We start from the raw sequence: 12,998 nt of genomic DNA, 5'->3' as shown, positions 1-12,998 counted from the left end.
TTAGGCTTCCAGACATTGGAAGTCCAGCTGAGCACAAGGAAGGCAGCAGCTGGTAACGGGAGCAGGATCTAGTGGCAATGAGGGCCACCATCCTCAGCAGCAGAGGCAGAGCCCCGGGCATGAGGAGAGCTGAGGAGAGTGACGAGGGATTAGGCATGGAACAGAGGTCATACCCTCAGCATAGGATCTTCCGCTGAAGACTGAACTACCTGGACATGTCGGAGAACCAGTGCTACAGGAGACTTTGCCTAAACTTTGGTCACAGACATTTGTACTTGGAGGAAAACCTGACACCTTCGCAGCGCTACTCGCCATACCCTGCAAGTTGCCGTCAACGTCACTCTGGCCTTGAACATCTTCACCTTTGGCTCCTTCCAAGGATCAACTACGGACCTTGGTGGCGTCTCACAAAAGGCTGCATCTCGCAGATTACTGATGTCTTATTTGCAAGAGCTGGGCAGTGCATCCAACTTCAGACAGATAGGGCCTCGCAGGCACAAGGGCAGTGGATTTCACCTCCGTTGCCGGAGTCCCCCAGGTGCAGGGCATCATCAGTTGCACCCATGTGACCATCAAGGCACCAACTGACCAGCTAATGAGATTCATCAACAAGAAGGGCTTTCATTGCCCCAGTGTTCAACTGGTCTGCAACCACAACAAGAGCTTCCACCATGTGTGTGCTCACATTCCTGGCAGCTGCCATGACTCCTTCATCTTGTGGTTCCAGGGTGCCACAGCTCTTCGTTCCAGTCCCAAACTCCATGGATGGATTCTAGAAAACAAGGCTAATCTCATGAAGAAATGGCTACTCACCTCTTTACATGACTCTGAGATGGCGCCACAAAGGTGCTACAACCAATGCCATCTGTTCACAAGGTGCACGATTGAGCAGGCCATCGGGCTTCTGAAGATGCAGTTCCGTGCTGGACCGATTGGGTGGCACCCTGCAGCATACTTCTGAAAGTGTCTCACGCATTGTGGTGGTTTCTTGTATTCTCCATAATATTGTTCTCCAGAAAGGTGTGGACCTTGAAGAGGGTGAGGCCCTGGGACAGCACAGTTCATTGATGGAAGAGGAGGAACAAAGAAAATTACAGCACAGGAACAGGCCCTTCGGCCCTCCAAGCCTGCGCCGATCCAGATCCTCTATCTAAGCATGTCGCCTATTTACTAAGGGTCTGTATCTTTTTGCTTCCTGCCCATTCATGTATCTGTCTAGATACATCTTAAAAGACGCTATCGTGCCCGCGTCATCCACCTCCACTGGCAGTGCGTTCCAGGCACCCACCACCCTCTGCGTAAAGAACTTTCCACGCATATCCCCCCTAAACTTTTCCCCTCTCACTTTGAACTCGTGACTCCTAGTAATTGAATCCCCCACTCTGGGGAAAAAGCTTCTTGCTATCCACCCTGTCTACACCTCTCATGATTTTGTACACCTCAATCAGGTCCCCCCTGAACCTCCGTCTTTCGAATGAAAATAATCCTAATCTACTCAACCTCTCTTCATAGCTAGCGCCCTCCATACCAGGCAACATCCTGGTGAACCTCCTCTGCACCCTCTCCAAAGCATTTACATCCTTTTGGTAATGTGGCGACCAGAACTGCACGCAGTATTCCAAATGTGGCCGAACCAAAGTCCTATACAACTGTAACATGACCTGCCAACTCTTGTACTCAATACCCCGTCCAATAAAGGAAAGCATGCCGTATGCCTTCTTGACCACTCTATTGACCTGTGTTGCCACCTTCAGGGAACAATGGACCTGAACACCCAAATCTTTCTGTACATCAATTTTCCCCAGGACTTTTCCATTTACTGTATAGTTCACTCTTGAATTGGATCTTCCAAAATGCATCACCTCGCATTTGCCCTGATTGATCTCCATCTGCCATTTCTCTGCCCAACTCTCCAATCTATCTATATTCTGCTGTATTCTCTGACAGTCCCCTTCACTATCTGCTACTCCACCAATCTTAGTGTCGTCTGCAAACTTGCTAATCAGACCACCTATACTTTCCTCCAAATCACTTATGTATATCACAAACAACAGTGGTCCCAGCACGGATCCCTGTGGAACACCACTGGTCACACGTCTCCATTTTGAGAAACTCCCTTCCACTACTAGTCTCTGTCTCCTGTTGTCCAGCCAGTTCTTTATCCATCTAGCTAGTACACCCTGGACCCCATGCGATTTCACTTTCTCCATCAGCCTACCATGGGGAACCTTATCAAACGCCTTACTGAAGTCCATGTATATGACATCTACAGCCCTTCCCTCATCAATCAACTTTGTCACTTCCTCAAAGAATTCTATTAAGTTGGTAAGACATGACCTTCCCTGCACAAAACCATGTTGCTTATCACTGATAAGCCCATTTTCTTCCAAATGGGAATAGATCCTATCCCTCAGTATCTTCTCCAGCAGCTTCCCTACCACTGACGTCAGGCTCACCGGTCTATAATTACCTGGATTTTCCCTGCTACCCTTCTTAAACAAGGGGACAACATTAGCAATTCTCCAGTCCTCCGGGACCTCACCCATGTTTAAGGATGCTGCAAAGATATCTGTTAAGGCCCCAGCTATTTCCTCTCTCGCTTCCCTCAGAAACCTGGAATAGATCCCATCCGGACCTGGGGACTTGTCCACCTTAATGCCTTTTAGAATACCCAACACTTCCTCCCTCCTTATGCCGACTTGACCTCGAGTAATCAAACATCTGTCCCTAACCTGAACATCCGTCATGTCCCTCTCCTCGGTGAATACCGATGCAAAGTACTCGTTTAGAATCTCACCCATTTTCTCTGACTCCACGCATAACGTCCCTCCTTTGTCCTTGAGTGGGCCAATCCTTTCTCTAGTTACCCTCTTGCTCCTTATATATGAATAAAAGGCTTTGGGATTTTCCTTAACCCTGTTTGCTAAAGATATTTCATGACCCCTTTTAGCCCTCTTAATTCCTCGTTTCAGATTGGTCCTACATTCCCGATATTCTTTCAAAGCTTCGTCTTTCTTTAGCCTCCTAGACCTTATGTATGCTTCCTTTTTCCTCTTAGCTAGTCTCACAATTTCACCTGGCATCCATGGTTCCCTAATCTTGTCATTTCTATCCCTCATTTTCACAGGAACATGTCTCTCCTGCACGCTAATCAACCTCTCTTTAAAAGCCTCCCACATATCAAATGTGGAGTTACCTTCAAACAGCTGCTCCCAATCTACATTCCCCAGCTCTTGCCGAATTTTGGTATAGTTGGCCTTCCCCCAATTTAGCACTCTTCCTTTAGGACCACTCTCGTCTTTGTCCATGAGTATTCTAAAACTTACGGAATTGTGATCACTATTCCCAAAGTAGTCCCCTACTGAAACTTCAACCACCTGGCCGGGCTCATTCCCCAACACCAGGTCCAGTATGGCCCCTTCCCGAGTTGGACTATTTACATACTGCTCTAGAAAACCCTCCTGGATGCTCCTTACAAATTCTGCTCCATCTAGACCTCTAACACTAAGTGAATCCCAGTCAATGTTGGGAAAATTAAAATGTCCTATCACCACCACCCTGTTGCTCCTACATCTTTCCATAATCTGTTTACATATTTGTACCTCTATCTCACGCTTGCTGTTGGGAGGCCTGTAGTACAGCCCCAACATTGTTACCGCACCCTTCCTATTTCTGAGTTCTGCCCATATTGCCTCACTGCTCGAGTCCTCCATAGTGCCCTCCTTCAGCACAGCTGTGATATCCTCTTTGACCAGTAATGCAACTCCTCCACCCCTTTTACCTCCCTCTCTATCCCGCCTGAAGCATCGATATCCTGGGATATTTAGTTGCCAATCATGCCCTTCCCTCAACCAAGTCTCAGTAATAGCAATAACATCATACTCCCAGGTACTAATCCAAGCCTAAGTTCATCTGCCTTACCTACTACACTTCTTGCATTAAAACAAATGCACCTCAGACCACCAGTCCCTTTGCGTTCATCATCTGCTCCCTGTCTACTCTTTCCCTTAGTCACGCTGACTTCATTATCTAGTTCCTTACAGGCTTTAGTTACTACCTCCTTACTGTCCACTGACCTCCTCATTTGGTTCCCATCCCCCTGTCACATTAGTTTAAACCCTCCCCAACAGCGTTAGCAAAAGCACCCCCAAGGACATTGGTTCCAGTCTGGCCCAGGTGTAGACCGTCCAATTTGTAATTGTCCCACCTCCCCCAGAACTGGTCCCAATGTCCCAAAGATCTGAACCCCTCCCTCCTGCACCATCTCTCAAGCCATGCATTCATCCTGACTATTCTTTCATTTCTACTCTGACTCATGTGGCACTGGTAGCAATCCTGAGATTACTACCTCTGAGGTCCTACTTTTTAACTTGGCTCCTAACTGCCTAAATTCTGCTTGTAGGACCTCATCCCGTTTTTTACCTACATCATTGGTGCCTATGTGCACAACGACAACTGGCTGTTCACCCTCCCCCTTCAGAATGTTCTGCAGCCGATCTGAGACATCCCTGACCCGTGCACCTGGAAGGCAACATACCATTCGGGAGTCTCGTTTTCGACCACAGAACCGCCTATCTACTCCCCTTACAATCGAATCCCCTATGACTATAGCCCTTCCACTCTTTTTCCCGCCCTTCCGAACAGCAGAGCCAGCCACGGTGCCATGAACCTGGCTACTGCTGCCTTCCCCTGGTGAGCCATCTCCCTCAACAGTATCCAAAACGGTATACCTGTTTTGGCAGGAGATGACCGCAGGGGACACCTGCACTGCCTTCCTGCTCTTTCTCTGCCTTTTGGTCACCCATTCCCTTTCTCCCTCAGCAATCCTAATCTGCGGTGTGACCAATTCGCTAAACGTGCTATCCACGACCTCCTCAGCATCGCGGATGCTCCAAAGTGAGTCCATCCGCAGCTCCAGAGCCGTCATGCGGTCTAACGAGCTGCAGCTGGACACACTTCCTGCACGTGAATGAGTCAGGGACATCAGCCGTGTGCCTGAGCTCCCACATTGAGCAAGAGGAGCATAACACGGGTCTGAGATCTCCTGCCATTTTTAATCTTAAGCTTAACTTAGATAAATGAAAAAGGAACGAAAAGTTTTTACCAATCACACAATAAAAAAAAAAGAGAAATAGAAAAAGCCTTACCTTATCTACACACCACCGAGTCCTTTTTTGGTTAGAGGAGGAGGACGGGTGGGAGACACTACACGTGTAGTGTCTCGGGTTCAGAAACGGCCCAAATATATAGGTTTTTACTTACCCAGAAGCCCCCTGGTCCGCCAAAAACAAAGGGAAATTAAGTTTAAGTTGAAACTGACCTTCCCAGCTGATCACTCACTCGCTCGCACTCTCTGCTTCCGAATAAGCTGCTGCAATGAAAGGTAAGTAAGGAGTAGGACGTGGAAGAGAAGAAGGAAGATGAAGATGAGGAGGAAGATGCAGAATGCAGAGGTGCCCCAGCTGCACAAGGCGGTGGTCAGGCCCAGCACAGGACTCGAGGGTCTCGTCAGGATGCCATAAACATCAGGGATTATCTGATTCAAGCACATTTCAGCTGGAACGCAGGAGGATGACATGGTCTGGAACTCCCGTTGAGCTGTTTGTGAAAGCACGTCAATGACCCTTGCTTCTCTTCACCACTTCTTCCCTCTTTTCCACTGTTGCAATTAAAGAATTGAAGCTCACATGTCTGGCGTCATGTGTCCATATTTACATTGTGTTCAAAAAGTGAAAAAGTACGCATTTACAGGTGAGGCAAACCCCAGTGAATGACTCAGAGCTCTGTCCGATGCTGTGGCCTCCGCTGTTGGCCACCTCTACGCAGTGCTCCCCTTGTGGCCTTGGTGGAGGTGGAGGTTGCCTGCTCACTCGTCTCTGCATATGACTGAGATGCATGTCGCGGTCATCTTCATCGTGGCGGTACCAGTGGGGACAGTTTCAGAGGCTGCTCCACCGGCATCACTGCAGGGAGAGTCTCAGTAACTGGGCCCTGTTGCATAGATGGTCCCTCAGTCAGAGGCCAAAGAGGCTGATGGTGCCCCGTGAGGGGCAGCACCCCGTACTCTCCTCGGTGACTGCCTCAGCCCTAACTTGGTGCTCTGGTTGTCTGGAGAGAAGTACCAAGTAGGGCGCAACTGGCATTCACTCCATAGATCTCTGTGCCATCAGTGCCACTGACCGGACCATGCAACAAAGTGTGGCATGCATTCTGTGCCCATCAGCGTGCTGCTCCTGCATTTACTCCAAGTGCTGCCAAATATGGCTCTCCATGAGGTTGGCCACCCTCTCAATGAAGGAACGCATGTGTTCATAGCCCTGAGCCATGGTGGCACACATGAGCTGAATGGACTCATCCATTCTGAGCTGATGACCCCACAATGCCTCAGGGAACTGACTGGATAGCTTCATGGAGAGCTGGCATGGACTAGATGGGCCAAATGGCCTCTTTCTGTGCCTTATATGACTCTGTGAGTCACATCTGTTGCTGCTGGTCTAAGTAGAGCCTCCTTTCCTGTGACTCATGAGGCCCTGCATTGGCGCCTAGCTGAGCATGGCTGTGTCTATCCTTCATCCTCTGAGACGAACTGCCCACAGCTGCCTCTGCCTCTCTCATCTCCTGCCCACTTGTGATGTGCTTTTCACCCAGTGTCATCCTATCTACTCGTGCTCGAGGAGCCACCAATGTGAGTCTATCAGTGCTGTTAGAGGATGTGCTTGTAATGATGCTTGTTCTGCTGTCTCTGTTTTTTGTGAGTGCCCTGTTGCCGTTGCAGGACTCTGGTGCTCCCCCTCCACATAAGAACCTTTGGGATTCGCAAGAAGAAATCATGAGAACCAGCCTTTGACAGCAGAAGCCTTTGCAGTGCTGAGGGTTCCCAATGCAGCTGAGTCTTTGGCATGCTGTTGGACAGGGAGGAGTGCACTCTACCCACTTCATCTACAAATTCCAATATCTTTTCACCTTCTCCACCAGGAATACCCATCTCTTCATCCCTGACTTGCTCCTGCGCGGCAACCCTTATGATTTCCTCAGCTCCTTCCTCCAGGGCAGTCACGAAGTAGAGATGAGACACTCCTCCTATCACAGCCCTTTCTCTGGCATTTGGAGCCCGGTTCTCCTGCAAGGACAAAAGAGAGAGAGAGAGAAGGCACTGCTGGTCTCTATGATCAATGCCACTAGCTCATATGCATAGGAAGTTGCATGTATCAGTGCTGGCGGGTCCTCAACAGCGCTAGGGCTCTAAAAGCTGACGGGTCAGTAAGTACCCTGGGCACACATTGCTCCCATGTTCAGGAGCAGCATGTTCCCTCAGGCTCCTCAGCTGGTGTGGCTACTGAAGGTTGAATACCCAGAGGCCTGTCATGAGGGTCTGGCATTGCACTCACTTTACCAGAGCAAAGAACATCATTGAATTTTTTCTGGCACTGGATTCAGTTCCTGCAGACCACATTTTTGATGCTGACAGTCTCAGACACCTGCAGCCATGCCAACTTTGTTTGGAAGGGTGGCCTTCTGCTTCCACCTTCTGGAAAGAAGACATTCCTCCTCTCCCTCATGACCTCCAGAAGGACCTCGAAGTCAGCATTGGAGAATTGAGGGGCAGCCCTGCCCCAGGTTTCCAGCCCTCTGCCCCTCTTCCTCGATCCCTCGTGCGTGCATTTTCTCTTGCAAATGGCAGCCACAGTAATGCCTGCTGCGATGTGTTTAAAGGGGCCTGCACTACTTCAGTCCCACCTTTCATTCCCTGCGGTCTCTAATTGGATGCCCAACCTGACGCCCACCAATTTGAAGCCGATCTCAAAAATATCGGGCTGTTATTACTTCTCCCGCCACACCCCGTCCCACCCGCCGGTTGGCTTGGGACCCAGAAACGGTCCCGATGTGGGTTTCCTGACCAGGGAAGGAAAATCCAGTCCATGGAGTCGTGTGGCTTTGAGCCACAAGGGCCTGGCTTTTCCTCAAGAAGACAGACTTTGAGGGTAGAATCTTACCCAGTTTAAAAATAATTGCTAGGAAGGAACATTTCTGGGTCCTGCCCCGCACTTGCTGGCAGTGCCCGCACTTGGCAGCGCCCCCCCAGCGTGATCTTGCAGTTGGCAGCCTTCTAATTGTGCATCTCCATTGCCGCCGTCCAGTTAAAGGTTCCTGAAGCTGCAGGCCCATCAAAAGCCCTGCAGCCTGGAAAGGATGGCAACCCCACCGGCAGAGGAGGGGGCTGCTTCTGGAGGAGGGGGACTGCGAGGGCACCTCAGTCTTGATTTAAAAAAAAAACTGTGGCCACAGCTGCCAGGCACCATTATAAGAACTGCTGCAGAAGTTGGCCTGCAGCCCGCCAATCTCTGCAGCTCCAGTGGGAGGTGAGTATAGGAGTTCTTGCGGGCCCCACAGTAAGCCACCTGTAGGAATCTGCCACTGGGGGTCCCCTCCATGGGCATCTCCAATTTGTCCATAAGTGAGGACTTACATATTCAAATTGGCTACCTGCTGCTCTCTTGTCCTACCTTCGCCCCAGTCCCGACATCAAAGCCGCCTCGGCAGGGCAGGTAAGATTTCGCCGAGTCTACAATTTTTACCACACTGTCAACCCTGCATTTCACAAGTTTTTTTTACAGAAATGGGGAGAAGTGATATGTTCATGTTCCCATTAGGTTTTCCATGCAAGGCCTATGCTAGGCATAACGGGGTACCATCCTTTGTCGGCAGACAGCCATAATCACCTCCATCCAGACAGCCTGAATCATTTTCCTTTGGAGCATTTTACTCGTACCATGCAGTTTCCCTTGATGTTTTGTGCTGTGAGCAGCACCTCCACTGATGTATCAGCAAATCTGGGGGTCCTGCTAGCTACTGCCCCCAAGGCTGATGCTGCCCCTGTCATCTTGCTGAGAAGTAATTGTACTCTTTTAAATGCTCCACCAGAGCAGTATTTTTCTTTGTCCCATTGGGTGTTAGCCTATGCTGAGTGGTTTTGTGACCTTCAGAATGCCTGGCATAGTTAACCTGAGTTCTGAGAGGAACTTGTGGCATTTTAGTGGTGGTTTCATGATGGGTATTAGGACTACCCTGCTGCAAATCTGCAAAACTGGAGGAAATTCCTGGCAGATATTTAGCCTAGCACTGTGGCTGGTATTTTACGTTGTGGTGGTCACCCCCCCCCCCCCCCCGCACTGGCTAAAAAGTTGGGGCGAGCCTGCCTCCGCAGGGCCTGGATGCCACACCACAATTTTAGATGGCCCAGGCCCTTAATTGGCTTCGGTCGGGACTTACTGCTCCTCTGAGGCAGGAAGTTCCGCCTCCAAGAGCTACCGGCCAATCAGGGCTGACAGCTCTTCAGTCCCAGCGCACCACCGGGAACGATGGCCACTGCTGGACTGCACCCAGTCAGGCCCAGCCACAATGGAGGCAGCCCTGGAAAAGGTAAGTGGGGAGCAGGCCTCATTGGGGAGAATCAGCTGGGCCCCAGCGAGGTGGGGGTGGGCTGGGGGTGGGGAGGTTGATCAAGCAGACAGGTAGAGGTTTTCCAGCGGGGGCGGCTTGTGCCCGATCAGGAAGGCCCCCTCCAGCCCACAAGGAGGCTGCCAGGTATTACTTGATAGCCTCCTCAGGTGCTGAAGTACCAGTCAGCGGTGACAGGAGGAGGCCCTTAAGTGTCAATTAATTGGCCACTTAAGGAGCTCAATTGGCCAGTGGTGGGCGAGCTGTTTCCCATCTCCCCCATCACTGGTAAAGAGAGGCAGGGCGGGTAAGCGACAGGAACGGTGCCTCACACCTCCCACTCAATTTTATGCCCCTTTGCCAGCCCACTCCCGGGGTGGCGTAATGTTCCAGCCTGTGACTTTTGTAGAAGCCAGATTTTGCAGTCTGAATATGTGCAGTTTCCAGGATGTATTAGTCACATTTAGTTTGCTCAACTGCAATAATGCTTCTCTTCAGCTTCTGACAGTATCTATTTTGTTTTTCAAAATCATTGCAGAAAATTTAGAGTACAAATTGCTTTCCTTCCCTCCCTCTTTGGAAGGGGCACATGAATTACTGACTAAATTTTGCCAGTTGAAAATAATACACTTTATTACAGCAGCCTTGCGTTCATTTACTGCTCAAGAGAGGCAAACACAGGAGCAAAACCTACATATTTGTTTATGCAGCTGTCAGATTTATTTGTGCCAAACTCCAGCATCCCTTCTGAGGATTATCAAACCACAGGACATCGTCACTGCTGCAAACTCCTGGGCCTCCACCTCAGTGCTGCCAAATTCCTGTTAACACCAGATACCTTCCTCTAACTTCATGGCAAAATTATCACGAGTTTGATCGCATTCGCTATTATTAACATGTAAATTGTCTATCTACTTGTGGTGAGGAAAAGATACCTGTGAATTGCGAATCACCACAAGTTGCTGAATGATTTGCGCTGCTCTGTCATTAGCCTTGCAGAAATGGTGGCCCACCCTTGACCTCCCCATATGTTTCATGAAATTGCTGCATTTGCAAATTAATTGCCTATTAAATTTGCTGCAGAAAAATAGGGCTTGTACTTAATAGTAAGTAACTTTTTAATGATATATATGCACCTGCAATGTCACTCAACTTCTCTGGCCCAGAAGGGGAACAGTTTAAACTATGGAGTCTCATTCCTGCTGTTCAATTCAATTTCTTTGAATGATTTCCTTACTTTTTTTCTTTCTCTCCCCTTTCACTCTCTTAATCCAATCTTACCCTTTTTAATTTTTCTTCACTTGGTTTAACTCTAATTTCTTCTGCATTGCCCCTCTTTCTTTCTCAATCCTTAAATCTCATTAAGAAGATAGATTGTTGACCCATTATTCACCCATGTCCCAGATGCCCCATTGACCTCACTGCACTGTTATCAGCTTGCACTTTCAGCAACTTGCAGGGCAAAAGGTTTTAGAGCTGACAGTTGAGAGAAAAAGTTTAAATAGCAAAGCACGCATGAGATGCCCCACTCCAGCAAAATCTGGGCCAATATGTATTACATGGCTATTTCATCGCATTGCTTTAAAACTGCGTGACCTCTGAGTCACCATGAGCAATGTCCTGGAAGATCTGCCTTGACAGAGAAAGAAACAAATATAAAATTCCTACTGACAGTTATGTAGATATTACTTAGTTTGTTGTGCTAGAAACATTAAGTGATATTGCTGACTAAATTATGGGCATTTGTAGCAATATCCAGCATATTGTATCATTGTGTCCAGGAGAAAACTCAAAAGTTAACATCTTTGAAGTCGCTATGTTGTATAATATTGTATGATGTTGGGCATGGGTTTTGTTTTAATGACTCAGATTTGACATGTTACAATGACCTCTTTCTTTCAGTTCAGCGACCCATTGAGGCAACAATCTGTATTTGCCGCTGCATATGCTAAAAGAGAGATTCCCTGCAGGTAATTCCTGAAAAAGTATAATTGACACCTGATACTGGTTACAGGCAGTCATCTAATGGACAAGTTCAGATAACATCAGAAATAACAAAAAAAAATAATTGAATACTCTCAGATACCTTTGAATCATCCCTTAGTTGCTGTTATTTTGTATAATGTATGCTGATTTTATAGAGTAGTTTTAATTTCATTTTGTGTCGTGAAAATTACTGTTATAACATCATTACTCGACTATCAAGAAATTAACTTACAATAAATTCTGTGGTGTGCTCTCAGATATTCAAAATAATTTATTTATTTGATACTGCCAAAACAGCCTAAAATATCTAGTGTGTTGAGATTTGAGAATTATATTCTGTAGTATGGGGAATGTAGGAGGGGACTAACACACCTGGAAATTGTAGCTCCACTTATCATACAATTTCCAGGTGTGTTAACTATGAAGTAGCAGTTTGATATCCTCATCGACAAATTGCAGTGGGCTGTAATCACTTCGTTATTGTTTTTCAAAACTACTGGTCACAACTAATTCACTCAAGGAACTGTTATGATATCTAACAGTGGATTTTATGAAAACATGCTCCGGACATAGAAGTTTGCTGATGGGATTTTCCATTAATTAATAATTTGTAATATATATCCTCTAATTAGTATCTACATGCACATCACTAGATTGAAACAAAATCACAAGAAGCTGCATTATGTAACAAAAAGTAAAATATTGGTAAGATTCCCTTGTTGCATAATGAGCTTGTACACGAATTAGCGAACCTGTGTTATATTGATACATTCATAACGTGCACTTAGCACTGGATTGAGGGTTTCATACACACTAGGGGGAAAAACTCTTCTGTGTAGAAGCAGCACTGTGCAGACTACATCGATTCCCCGGGGCCAGGCAGCGCCATGGGCCATTACTTGGGCTGTCAGCATGGCATTATTCAATTATATCAATGAGTAATGCCATGCGGGCTACGCACGTAGCAGCCTGCAGCACTGTGTTTTCCCCCCCTGAATCCCTGAAGACTACTTGTCTTGATTGGTGTGTATTGCACTATTCATTTCCTAGACTGGCGTCTGAATGTTGCTGAAAACACTTGACAGTTATTCTGTCACTGACATTAAAAAAGACAAATTAGGTAGAATATTGGCCTTTCATTTTTGGCATTAAATCATTCCCAGACTATTGATGTAAAGGTCTCCAATAACAGCTGAAAAATACTCACCTGCGAGGGTAGTTCGTAGAGGGAGGGAGTCTGCAACACAAAACTACACAATTTGGTGGTAATTGGCACTGAATTTGAATTCTTACCTAGAAGTGAAAGAATGAAATCATTATTACACTGTGCAATAGGAGGTCATTGTCTGAGGTTGGAGGCAAACTACCTGATGTGGGCAGTATGGACAGATCGATATTCTGTTTGTCATGCTTCCCTGACTGACTAAAATGGATAAAGTGTTTTATTTGTTAATCAGTCTGAATGAGCACATAAATTCAGAAAATTACACACAAAATTTAAGAAATGTAAATGCTGGACATTTAGATCAGATCACTGTCGATCAGTGGTTTATATGGATTCACCAATTATTTCA

At 47.3% G+C, this 12,998-nt stretch overlaps 1 protein-coding gene across 2 annotated transcripts in view; it reads left to right on the top strand.

Moving 5' to 3' along the window:
- LOC137372983 (PACRG-like protein) overlaps nt 1-12,998 on the top strand; it is a 150,380-nt gene that overhangs the window by 76,688 nt on the left and 60,694 nt on the right. For both annotated transcript variants that reach the window (XM_068037573.1, XM_068037582.1), the window contains exon 3: nt 11,341-11,408. In XM_068037573.1, coding sequence (XP_067893674.1) covers nt 11,341-11,408 — 68 coding nt within the window. The remainder of the gene's footprint in view (nt 1-11,340; nt 11,409-12,998) is intronic.

This window comes from Heterodontus francisci, chromosome 1 (genome assembly GCF_036365525.1).
Source record: "Heterodontus francisci isolate sHetFra1 chromosome 1, sHetFra1.hap1, whole genome shotgun sequence".
Lineage (NCBI taxonomy): Eukaryota > Metazoa > Chordata > Chondrichthyes > Heterodontiformes > Heterodontidae > Heterodontus > Heterodontus francisci.
The sequence above is the reverse complement of the archived record's forward strand: the minus strand, read 5'-3'. Positions and strand labels throughout refer to the sequence as shown.